This window comes from Suricata suricatta, chromosome 5 (genome assembly GCF_006229205.1).
Source record: "Suricata suricatta isolate VVHF042 chromosome 5, meerkat_22Aug2017_6uvM2_HiC, whole genome shotgun sequence".
NCBI lineage: Eukaryota > Metazoa > Chordata > Mammalia > Carnivora > Herpestidae > Suricata > Suricata suricatta.
This window is the reverse complement of record NC_043704.1, coordinates 94,832,457-94,854,492: the sequence shown is the minus strand read 5'-3', so window position 1 is coordinate 94,854,492 and position 22,036 is coordinate 94,832,457. Positions and strand designations below refer to the sequence as shown.

General features: G+C 43.1%; 1 protein-coding gene across 1 annotated transcript in view; it reads right to left on the bottom strand.

The window, feature by feature from the left end:
• Nucleotides 1–743: 743 nt before the first annotated feature.
• The window catches only part of LRRC31 (leucine rich repeat containing 31), a 28,334-nt gene continuing 7,041 nt past the window's right edge, over nt 744–22,036 (bottom strand). Inside the window, exons 2-9 of the mRNA XM_029938745.1 lie at nt 19,902–20,045; nt 17,555–17,722; nt 14,426–14,593; nt 14,037–14,204; nt 13,131–13,298; nt 9,432–9,599; nt 6,715–6,879; nt 744–1,099 (exon numbers count right to left, since the gene is read on the bottom strand). Coding sequence (XP_029794605.1) covers nt 744–1,099; nt 6,715–6,879; nt 9,432–9,599; nt 13,131–13,298; nt 14,037–14,204; nt 14,426–14,593; nt 17,555–17,722; nt 19,902–20,045 — 1,505 coding nt within the window. The remainder of the gene's footprint in view (nt 1,100–6,714; nt 6,880–9,431; nt 9,600–13,130; nt 13,299–14,036; nt 14,205–14,425; nt 14,594–17,554; nt 17,723–19,901; nt 20,046–22,036) is intronic.

Sequence of the window (22,036 nt, the reverse complement as noted above, 5' to 3'; positions counted from 1 at the left end):
GAATAGAGATGTGTGAGCAAACACACACTTTGGCAATGCAGTGAGTTCCATGCTCCAGGAAAAGATACCCCAAAATTTCAAAAATCACTTAAAGCAAGGCAAAAACTTTAATGAATTAAATAGGTTTTCTGTAGCAAAAACCATGCCAAAAGATGCCCAGAGCCAGTATGTTAGTTACTTTTAACAATAAAAATTTTATCAAGATATGTTTTTGATGCTGGGTCAAATTTTTTGACCACTTTTTACTAAGATCTATGTTAGTGACCATGATTAGTGTTCATGGTTTATAATTGTGATAAAAAGCACCAGAACACAAAATAATAAACCACAGAAGGGCACACTTCCTGAAAAAATGCAAGTAGTTTACATTAAGATCCATATAATAATGATAACATGAAACTATTACATAGCTGCTGGATTTCATATTCACTCACACACACACTTACACACCCTTATATTGAGAATATTTATCATGTAGGAAAAGAAGTGGAGAAATCTCCAGGGCAATAAAAAAAGGAAATGTGTAACCAGAACCCTTCTAAGTAGTAAGTTTCAAAACAAATGAAACTCCAGGGGAAAATGCCATCCTAAATGAGAATAAAGACATGCTCATATTAGATTACTATATACATATTTACAAAGCTTTCACATCAATCCTATTAAATAGTCCAGAAGTTGATACTCCTTTGATTACACTGGGATTCATTCATGTTCTCTTCCTCCTCCAGATAATGGTTTATAGCTTAGTTTAGCTTTGGGAAATCAGCTTCCTGAAATTCACCAAGCTCAAAGTGAATGCCACGTCTGTGATCTTGGTGAAAATGTTCTAGTTCTTCCTGCTGTGCAGCAGGGAGGATCCACCTTTTCATTCCTATGTCCGTGATCTTGGGAAGTTTGGTGACAGCACATAACAAGTGTCCAAACCATTGTCCACAGTCCCGAGCAGTTGATGGCCGAAGGCTGATGTCCAGCTCAGTTAACTCTTTGAGGAACCACACGTTTTGGCAGAAGATGGCCCATCCTGCATCACAGATACTATCATTATAGCTCAGGATAAGCTTCTGCAGCTTGGCCAGATGACCCGTCTGTATTAGCGATGCTGAAAAATGAAATCACACTAAATGCTAAAATACAAGACTACTTTGTACTGTGGCTGTTTGCCACTTCCCGTAACACAGTAACTCCAAAATTAGTGACGATAAGTTTGGCAATTTGTAATGGTTTGTTATTAGCTAGCAGCTTTATTCAGGGCATCTGAACTTACGTTAGTACCAAATCTATTCTCTGTGCATCCCATGTACAGCTTGAAATTTGTTCTTTTTCTCTTTCCAAATCCCAACCCAAAAAATATCTTTTTTGTCAAGTTCCTGTTCTTGGCTCAACTAGAGTCCCAGCGGTTCCTGAGGAGTGATGGCTCATTGGCTTTAACTGAGGACCATTTGTAAATAGTCTTCTTGCTGTTTAATACTGTTTAATGTTCACAGCTCATTCAGTCATTCTTTATTCAACAAGTATTTCACTGAGGACTTTCGATGCGCAAACACACCTGGGTAATTTCTAATCCCCCTTAGGGACCTCTAATACACACAAAAACTTTCCCTTTGAAGAGCATATATCACAGTACTATCTAAAATGGCACTTAATAAATAATAGTGATAAAGCAATGAAAAGATGATAACACTTAAAAGGGGAGACAGGAGAGCTACCCAAAGCAAACAGTGTGTGCTTCCCTTGCCAGCAAAAAGCAGGGATGGATTACAGAGAGCAGATGAGTAGCACAGGATCTCAAGGGGGCAGGGACCTTGGAGATCTCCTCATTCAACCTCCAGATCAATGACTGGAGAGGACTCTCTTTCATGGCTCCTCTACTGGGGGCCAGCCTGCTCCTGCCTGAAGCATCCTTTCAGGTTGGCCCAACAGAGTGAGGTGGCTCTCAGCAGGAGAAAGCCCTCCCTCTGGGTCCTTTCTGCCTTCCAGTGACTTTTCACCAATTGCCCACACAGCCTACTGGACACCTCGCCTCCTCCCTCACACCAGCCCTGCGTGTTGGACAAGATCTGATCCCATCAACTTCTCCCCCTTTAGGACTAAATGTGCCCAGGTCTATCAGTCATTCTTCATGTGTCCTGGCTTCCAGAACAAGCAGGATGCTCCATCCCCATCACTTTAATCTTTCCGACAGTTTGGTTCCACTGTGCATATGAAAGCTTAGCATTCCCTAGACTTAACAGCTGCCCTTCATTCCTGGGTGTCCATGTCCGTGTGTGTCTCTTCCTTTCTCTACAACACAATTCACCATATTCTCAATACTTAAGTGTTAAAGACAACACGCATGCTTTTCCTTTTGAAATATTTTTATACTGTGGAAATTTTCAAAGGTACAAAAAGTAGACAGGAGCATGAACTCCTGTGTCGCCACCATTCAGTTTCAACAGTTATTTTCATTACATCAGTCTTGTTTCACCTACTTCCCATCCTTCTACTTTTTTTTTAAGTAGAGGCATACCTCAGTTTATTGTACTTCACTTCATTGTGCTTTGCAGATAGTGGGGGTTTTTTTGTTTTTTTTTTTTTTAGTAACAAATTGGCAGTTTGTGGCAACTCACCATCAACCACCATTTTCCCAATAGCATTTGTATCCTTTGTGTCTCTGTGTCACATTTTGGTAATTCTCATGATATTGCAAACCTTTTTCTTATTTGTTATGTGATCAGCGATTATGACACTGAAAGCTCAGATGATGGCTTGCACTTTTCAGCAATATTTTTAAACTAAGGCATACATGTTCTTTTTTTGAGATAATGTATTGCACACTTAATAGAATATAGTGTAGTGTACTGGGAAACCAGAAAATTGACTGGACTTGCTTTTTTGCAATCTTTACTTTATTGCGGTTGTCTGAAACTGAATCACAATATGTCTGAGATATGACTAAATTTTATTTTTACTTATCCTACAATGTTATAGACTGTATTCCCTATGTTACACTTTTCATCTCCATGACTTATTTATTTTGTCCCTCTGACTCCCCTTTATCTCTTTCACCCATTCCCTCACCTACCTCCTCTCTCGTAACTACAAATTTGTTCTCGGTATTTAAGAGTCTGTTTTTTGGTTTGTTTGACATTTTAGATTCCACATATAAGTGAAATCCTACAGAATTTGTCTTTATCTGACTTATTTCACTTAGCATTAACCCTTCTAGGTACAAATGGCAAGATCTCATTCTTGGGGCACCTGGCTGGCTCAGTCTGTGCAGCATGTGACTCAACCTTGGGGTCATGAGTTCAAGGCCCATGTTGGGCATAGAGCTTACTTTATTAAGAAAGAGAGAGGGAGGTGTAAGTTTGTATATCTCTTTAAAAAATATCTCTTTTTTATGGCTCAGAATAATTATGATATGTATACACACACTCTTCTTTATCCATTCATCTATCTGTGGACCCTTGAGTTGCTTCCATATCTCGGCTATTATAAATCGTGCTGCAATAAACAGAGGTGCATGTATCTTTCAAATTAGGGTTTTTGTTTCCTTTGGGTAAATTCCCAGTAGTAGGATTACTGGATCGTATGATATTTCTATTTTTAGTTTTTTGAGGAACCTCCATACGGTTTTCCACAGTGGCTGCACCAGTTTACACTGCCACAAACAATGCATGAGAGTTCTTTTTTCTCCATATCCTCACCAACACTTGTTTACTTTTTGATTTTAGCCATTCTGACAGGTGTAAGGTGATACTTCATTGTATGTGTATGATTTTTTTTAGGACTTTTAAAAAAGTAATGTCTACACCCATTGTGGGGCTCAGACATGCAACCCTGAGATCCAGAGTCACTATGCTCCACTGACTGAGCCAGCCAGGCGCTCCCTCACTGTGGTTTTGATTTGTATTTCCCCCATGATTAGTGATGTAGAGCATCCTTTCATGTGTCTGTTGGCCATCTGGATGTCTTTTTTGGGAACATCTCTCTTCAGTTCCTCTGCCCAATTTTAATTGGGTTATTTGGGATTCTTGGTGTTGAACTGTATAAATTTTTATATACTTGCTGGATATTAATCCTTATTGAATATGTCACTTGCAGATATCTTCTCTCATTCAGTAAGTTGCCTTTTCATGGTTTTGGTGGTTTCCTTCATTGTACAAAAGCTTTTTATTTTGGTGTAGTCCCAATAGTTTAATTTTGCTTTTGTTTCCCTTGCCTGCGGAGTCATATCTAGAAAAATGTTGCTAAGGCCAATGTCAAGGAGATCACCACCTATTGTTTTCTTCCAAAAGTTTTATGGTTTCAGGTCTCAGAAGGTCTCCAGTCCATGTGGAGTTTTTGTGGATGGTGTAAGAAAGTGGCCCAGTTTCATTCTTTTGCGGGTAGCTGTCCAGTTATCCCAACGCCATTTATTGAAGACACTGCCTCTGCCCAATGTTGTATATTCCTGCCTCCTTTGCCATAGATTACTTGATCATATAAGCATAGATTTATTTCTTGGGTCTTTGTTCTGTTCTGTTGATCAACATATGTATTTTTGTGCCGGTACCATACTGCTTACATTACTACAACTTGAAATCTAGGCTGTGATACCTCTAATTTTGTTCTTCTTCAAGATTGCTTTGACTATTCAAGGTCTTTTGGGGTTCCATATACATTTTAAGATTATTTGTTCTAGTTCTGTAAAAAATGATGTTGGTGTTATGACAGGGATTGCATTCAATCTGTAGACTGCTTTGGGTAGCTATGGACGTTTTAACAATATTTGTTCTCCCAGCCCATGAGTAAGGAATATATTTCCATTTGTTTGTGTCATCTCCAATTTCTTTCATCAATGTTCCATAGTTTTTAGAGTACAGGTCTTTCACCTCCTTCATTAAGTTTTTTCCTAGGTATTTTATTATTTTTGGTGCAACTGTAGTTGGGATTCTTTTCTTAAATTTCTCTTTCTGCTGTTACATTATTAGTGTATAGAAATGCAACAAAATTCTGTATATTGATTTTGAACCCTGAAACTTTACTGAATTCATGTATCAGTTCTAATAGTTTTTGGTGGAACTTTAGGGTTTTCTAGATATATTATTATGTCATCTGCAAATAGTTGAAGTTTTACTTCTTCCTTACCAATTTAGATGCCTTTTATTTCTTTTTCTTGTCTGATGGCTATGGCTGGGACTTCCAGTACTATGGTGAATAAAAGTGGCAAGAATGAACATCCTTGCCTTGTGCCTAACCTTAGGGGAAAGTTCTCAGTTCTTTTCCATTGAGGGAAAAATATGATGTTAGCTGTAGGTTTGGCATATGTGGATTTGATTATGTTGAGGTGTGTACCCTCTAATCTCACTTTGTTGAGAGTTTTTATCATGAACGGATATTGAATCTTGTCAAATGCTTTTTCTGTATATACTGAGATGATTATATGGTTTTTGAGATGATCATATTACTATATTTTAAAGCAAATCCCAGACATTGTTTTAACTTTCTTATACTGTTTTATATTTAAAGATTCTGTATACTAAATCTGGCTAATAGGATCATAGGTTATGGAAATACTTAGGTAGTTTACTCTGAGAAAGTACTGTTATTTATAAAAGAAAAAAAAAGCTACAAGTGATTAAGAAATTCTTAAAGGATGTTGTTAAAATAATCAAAGCAATATAAAAGGGGCAATGGCTACTCACACACAATAATGCTTGTTATTAACTAAAACGTTTTTGGAGGGGTGCTCATTGCTCCAGAGACCTGGCAGCTGGCGGCTGCATAGTGACAGAGGTGTGGGGACAAGGGCAGATGACAGACACAGGTGTTCTCTCCAAGTCGTTGTCTCCCAGTGGGAAGTGGGCATATAGAGGCGGTTTTAGGGGATATTTGGAAAAGGTATTCTGGACTCTGAATCCCACAGTGCAAAAGTTACTCCTTATTCAATTCTCTTTCCATCTTTCTCAAGTGACATAGAGAAAGTATCAGATCGATGCTAGTATGCCTCTAAAGCTCTCTATCCCCCTTTTCTAACAAAGAATTAACCCCTGTTCAAAGCTTTCAACTGGCAACAGCCTAACAATGTGATACTTGTATTTCAGTTATAGTGATGATCAGTTTCCTGTTTTTGTTTTGTTTTGTTTTTGAGGCAGAGAGGGGCAGGGAGAGAGGGAGAGAGAATCCCAAGCAGGCTCCATGCTGTCAGTGCAGAACCCGACAAGGGGCTTGATCCACAAACCATGATATAATGACCTAAGCTGAGATCAAGAGTCTGATCTTAACCGACTGAACCACCCAGACACCCCTCAGTTTCCTGTTTAAATAAAAGCATTTAAATTAAAGATGTAATATAAAGAAAAAAAAATTAAGTAACAGTGCCGGTACAACGCAGACAGGGCAAACTTTGTGAAGGTACACTGTAGGTAATTGAAATTTGAGCAACACGGAACTGGCTAGGGAAGGCCAAGACTGTCCTGGTGTGGGGAAGATGCAGAGCAGAAGCTGGAATGACCCATTACCACATCTATGCCCATCTCCCCCTTTGTGAAATGCCCACCACTGTCTTCCTGGCCTTTGAATTGCCCTTATTTGTTTTCACCAGATCTCTCCTAAGCAGGTGTCAGAGCACAGGGAAGCTTCACAGAGGGCTCAGCCACAGGTCTGGCTGCCCTCCCTACCTTCCTTCCGCCTGCAGGACGGGCGCACTGGGAGCCCTGTGCCGGCACTGCTTTGGGACCAGTAGATACGAACCCAGGAGAGCCACGTCCTCTGTCACCAGGGAACAGCTGCTCAGTCTCAGCACTTGAAGGGACTCTGAGCACTTTAGTGATTCCAGGAGCAGCTTCAGGTTGCCACCAACACATTTATTCCAAGAAAGGTCGAATACTTCCAGAGCAAGGTGAGCGGAGGCTTCAGCTAAAATCGATAATAGTAAGAAGAGCAATCACTTAGGCTTCCCTCTTTGAAAGTGAGCAAACGAGGGCAACTTATTAATAGAACTAAAGTTAAGACAGTTGTGGAAACTGTTTTCTTTTGCCCAAAATTCATGACCACCACTTCTGTTGTCTATTTTTATTTGGGAGAAATGTTGGAAACTTTAGAAAAGTAAAACTCAAAGAAATGGAATTCACTATTGACTGGGGTTTTTCTCCTTCAGTTCACATCCAGGAGGGAGAAAGAAGCAAAGGATCTGGATAGCTAGTCAGAAGGCATGAGCAGGGGAGGGTCAGAGAGAGAAGGAGACACAGAATCTGAAGACAGTCTCCAGGCTTTGAGCTAGCTGTCAGCACAGAGCCTGACGCGGGGCTCAAACCCACGAACTGTGAGATCATGACCTGAGCCGAAGTCGGACGCCTAGCCGACTGAGCCACCCAGGTGCCCCTGTCCTGGTTTTACATATTCCCTTGTACAGTCACCACTAAAGTTCAGAGAGGGGGCCGAGTCTCCTCAGGACTCTGAGACACCAGAATGTGTGCCTACCTACCTGCAGTGACAGAGACAAGAAAGGGAACTGGTGTGTTTTGGAGAGATTTCCAAAGGAGATTAAAAGAGGTTCTGCTCAATTCTCAGTTGCCCCTAATGTTGAAATTAACCAAACAACCTATTGCCAAGATATCTAGTTAATCATGCTTCAATTCCAATCTTCTTTATAAAGAATAACAGATGTCCAAGGGGCAAATATATGTATATGTATATATATATCCTTTTATAATATCTAAGAAGAAAATTTCTACCTGCGTGGTACAGAGACCTATCAATAAGAAATGGAACTGTTTCTCCTAAAAGTAAGGTGGAGAAATATATGTTTACTTCTTAAAGCAAGTTGATATAATTTAGTGTAATATCTACCTGATTATGATTCATTTTGCAGCAATAATTGGAAAGAGCTATTATCCTCTGATGGCAGAAGACACAAAATTAAAAACAAAATTTTCTTTAAAAGATATCCAGTTTTTTCCAGCTAGAATGTATACTTATAAAACATCATGGCGGGGGGCGACTGGGTGGCGCAGCTGGTTAAGCGTCTGACTTTGGCTCAGGTCATGATCTCGAGGTTCATCAGGCTCTCTGCTGTCAGCTCAGAGCCTGCGTTGGATCCTCGTCTCCCTCTCTCTCTGTCCCATTCCTGCACACATGTGCTCTCTCTGTCTCAAAAAAAATAAACATTAAAAAATTTTTTAGCAAAAATCATGTTGTCCCTAAATTTATTTTTTTGCGGTGCTTGCCTAACTGAACATTAGTCTTAGCATGGCATGTATTGTGTGTGTGCATGTGTTCACCTAACCATTTGAGGGATTACAGACCCTTTCGAGAAGTTACTCTGTTTTACTTGCTTAGCTAATATCAGAAATACCTAAAACGTGGTTAGCACAGACAGTGAAGGGTAAGTGTCATCTCTGTCCTTAAGGAGGTTATAAACTGGGGGAAATATGCACATTGAGAAAAACACCCAAATAAATACACAAATGCAAATTCTGATAAAGGCTATAAGAAAGATACACGGCTCCTAATTTAGATCAGAGATGCTGTATTAACAGGGAGCATTGATGCTGAAGTCAGAGTTCCCCAGGAAAAATTGGGTGTGGGGGGCATTCCATCCAGAAAACGGAAAGGCCTAGAGACAAAGGAGATCTCAGTGCCAGGAAGGAACCGAAAGAAGCCAACTGAGGCTGGTTCAGGGCGCACGTGGAGAATGGCCGTGAGCACCTGCACCTTTAGGCCCCATGACGGGATGTGGAGTTTCCCAGAGGTGATGCGGGCAGCCACTGAGTCTGTTTAAAATGGATAGTGATAAGATCCAATTTACTTTTTTTAAAGTTTATTTTTATTTATTTTCGACAGCACACATGAGAGAGTGGGAGCCAGGGAGGGGCAGAGACAGAGGGAGAGAGAGACTCTTACTTCAGCAGGCTCCGTGCTGTCAGCACAGGGCAAAGTACGCCCAAAGTACTTTCCTTGGGTGGTGAACTCCGTAAAATGACATAAAGTGCCTCTGCCTCAGAGTATCTCCCTCAACTTGAAGATGATGGTCTTGGCCCCAAAAGGCAGAAATGCCAGATTCTCTAGACCCTGGATCTAGGCTGGGCTGTATCCATGACCTTCCGGCAGGCCCAGAGTCCTAGAGAGGACAACAAATCTTGCTGGGAAGTAGATGCTGGGCAGTCAGCGAGGCTCACATGCCAGCAACTGCTTTGCCTTTCCCAGAGCCTCCCAGAAATGCAGATCATATTGGCACCTCAGCGAAATGACAAGTTACCATGAAGATGGAGCTCCAGAGTTGGCAATGTTAGATTTGCAAATGCCAGAATCCTTTGCGTGGCCTTCAGAAGGCCACTTTTAAGGGAGCATAGTTCCTGAAAAGAAGACAAATTAGTACTTCACAAGTTTGCCTATGGCTGAGCCGATGGAGGGAATGTGTTCTCATGTGTTACTGCACATGCCTGTAGGGGCCTGGGGAAGTCTCTTACCGAGGGCAGTAAACGTCTCACTTTGCAAAGCACAGTTGTTGAGGAGCAAGGACTTCAGGGCTGGTAAAAACCGGAGCCGGCTGAGTAGGTTTTCCGAGGAGCCACCCATCTTTTTGTTGGCGGATAAATCCAACTCTTGAAGACTCGAGAGTAAAGGGATTACCTGGGCTGTTAAAATGTCAGCAGTGATGTGTGTTAGGCACCCTATCCCAAAGCGTCTTCTGGGTGTTTGGGTCCCACAATCTCCCTCCTTTACACACCCTTACACACACGCACACCAGCTGCATTTCCCAGTGGGAAGCTTGGGATTTCCTGCTTCCAAACCTCTCTTCAGGCTAGAAGTTAAGACCAAAGACTTTGGAGGCAGTACTGGGTTCTAATCCTGCCTCTGCTGCTAAAGAACTGTGTGACTTAACAAAAGTTACTTAACTTCTCTGAACCTCAGTTTTCTAAAAAATGAGAACAATAGTACTTTATAGGGTCATTGGAAAGATACAATGACTGAGTATGTTTAAAGTACTTGGTACGTGGCCTGGCACACATTAACAGCTCAATTAATGTTCAGTGTCATCATTCTTTTCTCAGAATAAAGCAATAAGTACTAGGAAGGCAATGAAAGCAAGCAGTCAGGACGGATATCTGTTGGTGACAGCGCTGACATGGGGTCCTGAGGGACTTGCCGTGCCAGGAGTTACTCCTGCTTCACTATCGTTCTGTTCCTTTTCATGCTTGCAAGCCGTTGGTCTCCCTCTTTCCAGTGTGGGAGCTGCAGCATCTGGGCATCTCTGTGGGGCCGGCCCACCCCTGAGAGCCTTCCAGGGCCACCTCGGCCACATAACCCCTTGGTCACTATCACATCACCCTATTTATTTTTGCTTCCGTGAGGTGTGGGGAATAAGCTTAGGGATCCCCGGGCTTACACCAATGGATTAGCGCAGCGTAGGTAGCACAGAGCCATAGGATGCTCACACCCAAGTTTGGGTAAACAAGATTGGCACCCCAAGAATAGGATGGTGCAAAGGCACCCCAAGAATAAGGGAGTACAGAGCCCCCAAAATAGAGAGGGAGAGCCAAAGCCCCCCAAATAGGAACGGGCACAAAGGCTCCCAATACAAAGGTATATGAAGTAAGCAAGATTAGGCATGCAGGGCAAAAATCCACGCCCCTCAACTTAGTACTATGGCAGAGAAGCTGCTTTCATAGGAGAAAAGGGCCGAGTTGGGCAAAACAAGTAAATTGGACTACGGACCACTGCGCTGCAGGAGAAGCCGCCCAGAGTGGAGATGGTTAACAAAAGAAAAGGTGTCTTGTCAGCCTTGAGGGTATTTCCTCTGTCTTCTCTTCTAGGCCAGCTAAGCTAGACGGACACAGTGCCTCCTATCTGCCATTAACAATCATCTGGTCATCCGCCCAGCACCAGGATTTTGTTTGATATTGACCCAAACCCTAAACCCTGTGTATCCTCAACACCCCCCTTTTGCCTCGTGTCCCCAGGCTCAGTTTCTTTGTCTCTTTGTGCATGCCCATCACATCTGTAAGCCTTCTGACCTTAATAAACACAGGGCAAGGGCCCTTTTTCAGGGCTCTTGTCTTTTCCCAGACATTAGCCATCTCTCTATTTTTTAATTCTGCATCCTGCTTTCTTGCTAGACAAGAGAGAACTTGAGACCCAGAGTCTATGACAGCGAGGTCTGTATGTAGGGCCTGCTTCAGCCCCAGAGTGTGCATCAGAGCCTAGAACATTGGAGGCACACACACACTTGTGGGAGGAGGGACGGAGGATGGGAGAAAGGTGGAGGGGAAGGAAAGGAAGGCAGGCACATGTGACCCCAACGGATGTAACTGTTTCTTCCCCACAGTACTGTGCACTTCACCGCGTAGTTGGTTTATTCCTGTGCCTGCCAGACCCAAGCTCCTTGACTGAATTTCCCTTCACCCCTGGCACAGTGCTCATACAGCTAGATGCTTGGCTAAATGGTCTGTAATTCCATTTCTTTGGAGCTGTCTAGGATGATCAGAAAGAAGAATGGGAAATTACTTAATACCATAAGGTACACACAGGATGTGTTTTCATTTCCATCTTTTCAAAATTATGCAGTAGGGGAACGCAATTTGCTACAGTTATTAAATAATCGTTAGCTTTCCAGGGCCATTCACCCGTGTTGGTGGCTGCGAATGTAGTAAGAGAGGCCAGTCCATCCCCTGCTCTATGCTATGGTAACAGTGGAGGACCTCTAGCACTGTAACCTTCTCTGAGGAACAGCATGAGAGGCAATATTCATGTTACTCAGTTGTACCAAGGGAACATCATTCTGTGGGATCTGGTGTATTGGTAATCCAAATCCAGGAGGGTCTCCTCCAGGTATGACACTCAGAATTAAAGGGCATGGCGATACCCTAGAAGGCTCCACTTGGAGCCCAGAAACAGATTACTACTTTAACATTTTTAATGAAAGGCTTGGACTCTTCTGTTTTTCATATTGAAGAATAAGATTCTAAAATGTAATTTAGCAGGTCTCGGGGCACCTGAGTGGTTCAGTCGATTAATTGTCTTATTTCAGGTCAGGTCATGATCTCGCAGTTCACAAGTTTGAGCCCTGCATCGGGCTCTGTGCTGACAGCTCAGAGACTGGAGCCTGCTTTGGATTCTGTGTCTCCCTCTCTCTCTCTCTCTGCTCCTTCCCCTGCCCTCTTCTTGGGCTCTGTCTATCTCTCTCTCAAAAATAAACAAATACTAAAAAATAAAAACAAAAAAAATGTAATTTAACAGGTCTAAAATATAGATATCAGACCTAAGAACCTATTTTAACTCTTTTCCTTCCCCAGTTGTACTACAAACAACTAAAAAATTCTTTTTCATCTTGCTCTTCATGGATTCATTCTTTCAATCAGTCATAGTCAACAAGCGCCTGTGCCTGATCAAAGTGGAGGTGCTGACGGTGCTCCCTCACAGGAGGGGCCTGTGATCTGGAGAGGGAGTGAGGACGAAGGCCCCAGGGACAGAGTGGCTGGAGAGAGTCAAGGAGGGGAAGGGTAGGGAGTGAGATCACAGTGATAGAGGAGGAACTGGCCTGAGATGACAGTGGCCTGAACCAGGTCTAGGTGGTGATCTGTGATCAGACTCTGGAGGTATTTTCAAGGTTTACTGTGGTCACAGATGGACTAAAACCCTTAATGGCAAGGCTGAACTTGCATTGTTTGTTATGGGAAACTGCATTTATACATTATGTGTGGTAATTACAGGATTGTGTCTTCAGCAGAAAGTTGTAATGTACACCCATTATGTACCAGCCCACTGACTTCTATAACTTCATCTGTATCTAAGGGGCTTGGCTTCACTTGTTAGTCAGAAAGACTCAACACCCTTTGTTTGGCGCTCCTTCTTCATCCTTGTTTGAAATGAACTTTGTGACTCACAGATTCATTTCTAAACAGCAACGTATATTCAAAATTTTCTCCTTCAAGTGCTACAGCCATCATTTACAAACATGTTTAGGAGGAATTTAGGTTCGCTAATACTTACTGGGCACTTGATACATGCCAGATACTATCTTGAGGGCATTTACAGAACTTCTGTGACTTGACGCTTTCAATTACTTCATAAACTATAAGTTTAAGGGGACACCTCAAATTTGCCAAGTTTCCAAACATACACTGAAGTTCCCAAAGTCCTTCCTTGGTTCTACAGTTCACACTTACTCAGTGACACCACATCGTCTGCCGTCAGCGAGCACTGGTGAAGATTCAGGACTTCTAGATGCCCCAACACAGCCAATGGAGCTGATGAGTCTTCAAAACCTCCACCCAGCTCCTTGTTGCAGGAAAGGTCTAATTTCCTCAGTTCACACAAGTAACTAAAAGCAGCATCTACAAAGGAAGTCAAAAGTCCCATTCTGACAAATAACAAGGTGGAAGGCAGGTGCGTAGAGGGAGACAGAGAAGATACAAGGGGCTGAGAAAAGCCACGGCGGGGGAATAACCTTAGACTTCCTACCATCTGGCCGTCTTTGGACTTGACAGTGGCTTCTAACACACACCTCCCGTGATCTGTGATGCGTGCCAATGGCTTTGGTCAAACCCTGCAGCTAATGGTCCTCCTACACTGGCTGGAGCATTGGCATTTCTAGACTTAGGCAAACCGCCAGTGAGAAGGATATTACAGGCTCTGTAAGTTGAAGGGAAAAACACAATTTCATGTCATGGTCTCCTTTAATGCAGATACCCTCTATAGAGGAATACATTTTAAATACAGATGCCACTGACACTGTTATTTTTATCAGTATCAACTCCTTCCTACTACTGAGCATCAGGTAACACTGACATTTTTCAAAGGTAAGAGAAAAATGGAGAGCTTTAGTAGCATGTAACTCTTATTTTGCCCCATGTCTGTCTCAAACCCAAAATATCCTGGCCTTTTCAGAGGCAGCCATTTTAAAGGGTTATTTTTGTAATCATGCAAGTACATACTTATCATAAAAGACTTAGAAAATAATAAAACAAGGAAGATTTAGATTACCTATCATCTTATTCCCCAGCCTATCTAACCACTGTGCATATTTTGTTGCATAGGTCTATAGAAGCCTCAGTCAGTGATTGCTAACTCACCCAATATTCTGACACTCTTTTGCGATAGTCCACATGAATGTAACTTCAGTACTTTCAGATTTGAAGTGCTTTTTAATCCCTGAGCAATACTGTGTAGACTGCTACCAATGTTTCTGTTAATAGAAAGATCAAGGACTTCAAGATTTTGCATTATGGGTAGCAACTGACCTAGAGGGAAGCAAACCAAAAGAAGAGCAGCTCAGTAAAAACGCAGGGTGTGACTGTTGGGGCAAGAGGGGGAGGCCAGCTTCATGTGACCTGGGGGTACAGTGTACCACTGTTCCAATTCAGGGTAAGAGAAAGCACAGCCCACTTTGACCCCCAGGCTGTCTGATTGTGGGCAACTTCACATTTATTTTCTGGGAAGGACATGTCCAAATCCCACTTACCCATAAATGCCCCATCTTCCGGTGTAAGGTCGCAATCCACAAGCTCAAGTGTTTGTATCTTGCTCCCTTCTTGGACCTTCTGGAGGATGAGAGGCAAGTTCCCTCCCACTTTACTGTTCCAGGACAAGTTCAGCTCTTCTAGCTCAGGTATCGCATCCAATGCTACTCCTGTTACCAAAAAGCCCAAAGACTGGATTGATTATTAGTCCACAAGGCAGAGACTCCATCTCAAAATCAGCACAACCATAATTTATGGATTAATAATGGCCGGGCCAGGGACCAGTTAGGTGCCAGGTGCCGAGGAACAGAGTGAAGTAAATGGCCCAGCTCCTGCCTGCTCCCAGCAGTGGGCGCTTCTGTATTTATAGGCACAGCAATTCTAGTCTCTCCTCCCTCCAAAGTTCAGATGCCATGTCTATGTATAAAAATCGTAAAAAACAAAACAAGACAAAAAACCTCAGGGGCACCTGTGTGGCTCAGTCAGTTAAGCATCCAACATCAGCTCAGGTCATGATCTCAGAGTTTGTGAATTCGAGCCCTGCATTGGGCTCTGTGCTGACAGCTCAGAGCCTGCAGCCTGCTTTAGATTCTATGTCTCCCTCTTTCTCTGCCTCTCCGTAGCTGTCTTGTCTGTCACAAAAATAAACATTAAATTAAAAAAAAATGCACCTATCAGTAGGATGGTTTCACTGAGTTGTTTTTGTGGTATAAATATTTGTACGATTCCAACTTCTTTCATCCACCCTGTCTGGGGCCAGCATTGCTGGGAAGTTGGGCCAGAGAAAGAGGTGAGACAAAACGGGCACGGAGCACCACAGGGGTGAAGGTGACCCTGACATCAAGGATATCACACACAACAGAACCAAGCACTGCAGAGAACTAATAATAAAGCATAAGGTGCTAGCCACTCGCGACAGCCATGCAGCCCTGGTGGGTGGAGGAGGATGCAGTGAGAAAGGGGTAGAACCTGACATTTCTGATACCCTTTCACATAGGAAAGCATCCAAGGGCCAGAATGGAAGCTGGGAGAGAATAGGGAAGGGAGCGGGGAAGTCAGCTGTAGGAATGATTTCCACTGCCTTGGGTAGAACAGAGGCACATATGGGAAAATACACTTTCTCAACATACAGAGTCAATCTCAACACCAAACAATTAAGAGTGCTGGAAAGTTCCTTGTGTCTAGAAGCCTCTCCTCCACTGTCCACCACTGGGCTTGGATGTCTACCATTGGTTATTCACTATATGGAGTGAGGTTTCAGGAGTGCAAAAGCCTCATGTTACAATGCATGTTCTCCAGCACAGGAATCATTTTGTGTGTCATCGCCAGTCAGCTGGGGTAGCTTTCTATACCCCTGAATCCTGCTCCAGGATCCAGGAAAGAGAGAGCACATGACTGATTAGCCATGTCTGCAGTGCACACGGTACTGGACAGCCATGCATCTATCATCCTGATAAAGCAACTGTAACTGGTGTGATAATGATGGAATGCCTCCTGACTTATGATCTTTTATCAGTAACCTATCCATCCTCCCTGTACTCCATCTGCCATCAAGGCTAAGGGAGACCCTTCTGATGGGACAGGATGCAAAAGCCCTTCCAGAAAGGAGTCTGAGAGAGGGAGCAAGAACATCACAGCAACCAAGATGCAGACTCTCTCCTGAACCCAGTAAGTTTGGAGTGAGTCCCAGGCAGAAATTCCATTTCCTGGTTTCTTAAGGCTGGAAGATCATAACAAAGATTAGACTCATCACAGAAAATAAAGAAACAACATTTTCTTTTCATGCCCGAGTCACAATGAGTTGAATTTGCACCTCTGCCACTCAATAACCAGCTGCTAACCAGTGGAGCTAAATCGATCCCCTAAAACCACTGGAAGTTAGTTTTGGATGAGGGAAGAGCAAAAGGAAGAATTATCCATTACTGAGTACCTACTATGTGCTCGGCATGTAGTAAGTGCTTTACAGAAATTAGTTAATCCTCACAATAGTTTTTTGAGGTGGATATCAACCCCATTTCAGAGATAAGAAAGCTGAGGCTCAGGAAGGTTAAATAATTTGTCCATGGTCACAAAGCTAGTTGGAAGTGGGGGTAGGATTTGCACTAAGACCTGGCTGGCTCTAAGATGGATGGTGTTTCTCAACTACCAGAAGGGTTGACCAGGGGGCCTCAACTGACCTCAATTTTCCACAGAGGATCAAAGAGAAGATATTTGACATGAATTATGTTGTCTTTACAGAAATCTTTGCAGAGATGTAAATGATCAAAATATGTCATTGTAATAAGGAACTTCAGACCAGAAGAATTTTTAAAAATATTGAAACCAGCAAGCATTTCAGTAAAGAGTTGGGTAACACGATGAAATAAGTCAGGCAGAGAAAGATAGATACCATATGTTTGCACTCATAAGTCTAACAGGAGACCAGGAGAAACCTAATGGAGGACCAAGGGGAGGGGAAGAGGGAAAGAGAGTTGGGGAGAGAGAGGGATGCAAAACTTGACAGACTATTGAATACTGAAAATGAACCAAGGGTTGAAGGGGAAGGGGGAGGGGGGAAAGAGGTGGGGGTGATGGAGGAGGGTACTTGTGGGGAAGAGCACTGGGTGTTGTTATGGAAACCAATTTGACAATAAACTACTTAAAAAAAAAGAGTTGGATAACACGACAAATTTTATCTTGTATCCTATGTTATTCCATGTTCACTAATTAAGTAACCGGAAGTTCTAGTTCTTTCTAAACCATTGCTTTTAGTTTTAAAACCTTGTTTTCATCCATTTTTAAAAAATTGGAGTGGAAAAGTAGAAGAGGTTGTTTTAGAATTGAAAAATAACTTAATTATTATCTCCCCCAGCTCCTCGAATTTGCAGGTGACTAACAGAGAGTAGGCAAATTTGACAGTTATCTCCATTTAAATTCCATGAGAACAGATACCTGGCCAACCTTGTTCCTGTCTCTATCTTGGGCTTAGCACAATGCTAGGTACAGGCTACTTAGTTTTTCAGAAGGTATACAAGTGCCCAGAATGGCATTTCATCGTCCTGTGCCCTCATCCATGAGCACCTGAGGGTCTGTGACCCAGAGAGCTTGTCCTTGATGCTTCAGAGCTTCTAGAAGAGAGGCATTCATCATACCCAGTGCTTGAACATCATCAGTGGTAAGCCTGCAACTTCCCAGCCTCAGGACTTTTAACTGGCTGATGAGGTGCATTCGCTGGGTGACTGACTGGAGGGTTCCGCCTACAAGATCATTCCAGGAAATATCCAGTTTTTCCAAGTCTGGGAGAAGAGGCAGCAGAGCAACTGGACGGGAATAGGAGAAAATACAGATTTGCATATGTAATGTGTGACTGGTGGTACACAGAACCCGGTGCCTAGTGCACTGTAAGAGAAGAGGGAAGGGGGGGACATGTTGACTTTCATCAAAGCACGGGTCTCTCAGCCCCGCAGTTGGAGAGATTATGACATTCTCTATTTCCTAGGACATTTTCTATTTCTTCCAAATAAATGTACTCCAAAAATGCAGTGGTATTTTCAGATTTCATAGGAACCCCCTCATTGTAGTAGAAATGGTAATGCTACTGTTACTACCCTTGTCACTGTAATGTGTACACTAGTCCTTTCCATTTTTGCAGAGCACCCTGACATCCTCACCCCTTCATCCTATTGGATCCTCAGGCTGAAAGCGGAAGACTGCACAATTGGCCAGGATTGCTGAGATTGAGAGTACTAGTTACCCTTTCTCTGTGATCGTCATTGCCGGGGTATCACAACCTTTGAAAGTTCCCATTATATTTAAATGGACCCAACATGTGGGGGTTTAGACAAGCACAAAGCCTGACTGAATCATCTCTGAGTAGCTGCCATCTCTCATTAAAAGTAAAGTTAGTCTATGAAAAAGATTCTCAAAGGCCATCTTTATCTCACAAAGTGACAAGACCAGAGAGAGTGGAGATGCCAGCCTAGAAGGGATACAGCATCTTTGCTTGTCTGCTTTTACATATGCCTTGACGGTTAAGGGGCAGCCGTCAGAAGCAGGAAGCAGGGCTCTTACAGCTCCAGACACAGCAGCTCCAGACCTCTGAGGCCATTCATAGGAGTGAAATTTGCTTTTGCCTCTTGTTTGTTACTAGCTTCCAAAGCAGTAGAGCCCTTTCAACTTGTTCACCAGAATCCTTACGCTTTATAAAGCGTAAGTATATTGAACACATTAAGAAGGAAAAACAATTAAAAGGATTGCTGGGGCCTGTGCTCAAAGACTTCAAGTCAGGGGGTTTGGGCTGAACTCAAGTGCTTGCGTTTGCACCAGCTCTGCTAGTGACTCTGACACACAGCCGTCTGGAAACACAGGTGCAGTCAGGGTTCTCTCTTAAGAGAGTTGTCCAAAACGAGAACTGGGGTGGCTCAGTCGGTTGAGCAGCTGACTTAGGCTCAGGTCATAATCTTGTGATTCGTGAGCTCAAGCCCCGTGTCAAATTCTGTACTGACAGCCTGGAGCTTGCTTTGGATTCTGTGTCTCCCTCTCTCTCTCCCCCTCCCCACTCACTCTCTGTTTCTTTCTCTCAAAAATAAACAAACTTAAAAAAAAACATTTAGGGGCGCCCGGGTGGTTCAGTCGATTAAGTGTCCAACTTTGGCTCAGGTCATGATCTCACGGTTCGGGGGTTCGAGCCCCGCGTCGGGCTCTGTGCAGACAGCTAGCTCAGAGCCTGGAGTCTGTCTTCAGATTCTGTGTCTCCCTCTCTCTCTGACCCTCCCCTGCTCACACACACACACACACACACACACACACACACACACTCTCTCTCTCTCTCTCTCTCTCTCTCTCTCTCTCTCAAAAATAAATAAAACATTAAAAATTTTTGAAACAAAAACATTTAAAGAGAGTTGTCCAAAATATAATGACACGGGTTTTAATTAAAATAGTCAAGGACCCCTCACTCAAAATTCAGTTGTTTTGACACTTCCCTGTTGGTAGGTACATCTAATTTGATGAAAGACTTGACTCAAGGTATCTGGGAAAAAGAGAAAAAAAAGGTGGCAGTGATTGAGTGAGGGTGGGGTGGGGGTCTTCATAACTGGACTCCTGCTTCCTTGTGACACATGATGGCTACACTGTCATTCCATAGATAACTGAACACAACACCCCTTTACATGCCCAATGGGCCTCAGCTCTATGGATGAACTGCACGAGTTTAGATCACATGCAAGACAAATGTTTTTCAGGGAGGAAGAAGCAATCAGTAGGGAAATAAAATTACTCAGGAAAAAAACAGACAAATGAGCCTTCCTCCAAATCTTTGTAGCTTGAGGAAGGATCAATTAACTCGCTTTTTGTCATCGTTGTTGTTTTAAATAATGGTGCTGCTATTCCTGAGTTGTGTGGGGCCACCCTGCAAACCTCAGGTGGTCAGGTGAGTGATGGGTGTGTTTGCTCCAAAAGCCCCTGAGTCCCCCTGTGCGAAGTCAGCTGCGTACACACCCACTTCCGCCACGTCCTCGGTCGTTAGTCTGCAGTTATTCAGATCTAGACACTTGCTGACAGCCTTTCTGCCCAGCTTCTGCAGGAACTGTTCATTTTTCTCCATTCTGGATCCCAACTCCATTTCTGAAGTGGGAGGTTCAGCTACATCATCAGAATAAAGAAAAATTTCCTGTTAATGACAGATAGTATTAAAGACTCATGGCGATCACAATAAGACAAGTAAACAGACTAACAAGGACCCGAACTTCGAGAACTTTGAGAAACCTCAGCCCAGAAGAGGAAGCACTTACCAGGGGGACACAACTTAACTGCTGTCCAGCCTCCGGGTGCTGCACAGCGATCACTCCCGTGACCCCTTTCTTACAAAGGACACTGAGGGACTCGGGTGGCTGTTCTTTCTTGGCCTGATGTAGGTTTTTTGGCTTGTCTCCCTGGACAGAGTGGTAAACTTAGCACAGTGTTGAAGCTGAGCACGGCTGAGGGACACACAGATGTCTCTGCCTAGTGCTCGGGGTGGGGAACACAGGTATCTGACCCAACACGTAAAGAAGGCAAAGCATGGCAATCACTGCCCATGAGCTTCAGTTTTCTTTTTTCTTTTTTTTTTAAAATTTATTATTATTATTATTTTTATTTTTTACACACAGAGAGACAGAGCATGAGAGGGGGAGGGGCAGAGAGAGAAGGAGACCCAGAACTGGAAGCAGGCTCCAGGCTCTGAGCTAGCTGTCAGCACAGAGCCTGATGCGGGGCTCGAACCCATGAATGTGAGATCTGACCTGAGCCGAAGTCGGAGGCTTAACCGACTGAACCACCCAGGCGCCCCGAGCTTCAGTTTTCTACAGGGAGCGAAGCAAACACTTGCTCAATTCCCAGACCATTCCATTGACAGACACAGAGAGAGTGTGCCTGGGAGAGCTCTGCTCAGCTCCTGCCATGGGATACTTTCAGGAACTGTCCTTTCTGTTTGTCATTTGTCCTTTGTGTTACCAGAGACTACTTCCATGGGACCCTCACCAAATCCCTCTGCACTAACACTGTGCAACATGATAACACTAAAATAATAAAAGCTTTACTTTTTCATTTTTAAAAATTTTTTAAAAATTTATTTTTATTTTTTATTTTTTTTGTCATTCTTTCTCATTGCCATGTAGTACTCCATTGTGTATATATACCACAAAAACAGACACATAGACCAATGGAATAGAATAGAGAACCCAGAACTGGGCCCACAAATGTATGGCCAATTAATTTTTGACAAAGTAGGAAAGAGTATCCGATGGAAAAAAGACTGCCTCTTTAGCAGGTGGTGCTGGGAGAACTGGACAGCAGCATGCAGAAGAATGAAACTAGACCACTTTCTTACACCATACACAAAAATTAACTCAAAATGGCTGAAGGACTTGAATGTGAGACAGGAAACCATCAAAACCCTCGAGGAGAAAGTAGGAAAAAACCTCCTTGATCTCCACCGCAGCAATCTCCTACTCGACACATCCCCAAAGGCAAGGGAAATGAAAGCAAAACTGAACTCTTGGGACTTCATCAAGATAAAAAGCTTCTGCACTGCAAAAAGGAAACAATCAAGAAAACTAATAGGCAACCCACGGAATGGGAAAAGATAGTTGCAAATGACATCAGATAAAGGGCTAGTATCTAAAATTTACAAGGAACTCACCAAAGTTCACACTCACAAAACAAATAACCCAGTGAAGAAATGGGCAGAAGATATGAATAGACACTTCTCCAAAGAGGACATCCAGATGGCCTACAGGTACATGAAACAATGCTCAACGTCACTCATCATCAGGGAAACACAAATCAAAACCACACTGAGATACCACCTCACACCAGTCAGAGTGGCTGAAATGAACAAATCAAGAGACTATGGATGCTGGCGAGGGTGTGGAGAGACGGGCACCCTCCTATATGTTGGTGGGAATGTAAACTGGTGCAGCTGCTCTGGAAAACAGTGTGGAGGTTCCTCAAAAAACTATCCACAGAACTCCCTTATGACCCAGCAATAGCACTGCTAGGTATTTACCCAAGGGGTACAGAAGTGCTGATGCATAGGAGCACATATACCCCAATGTTCATAGCAGCAATGTCAACAATAGCCAAAACATGGAAAA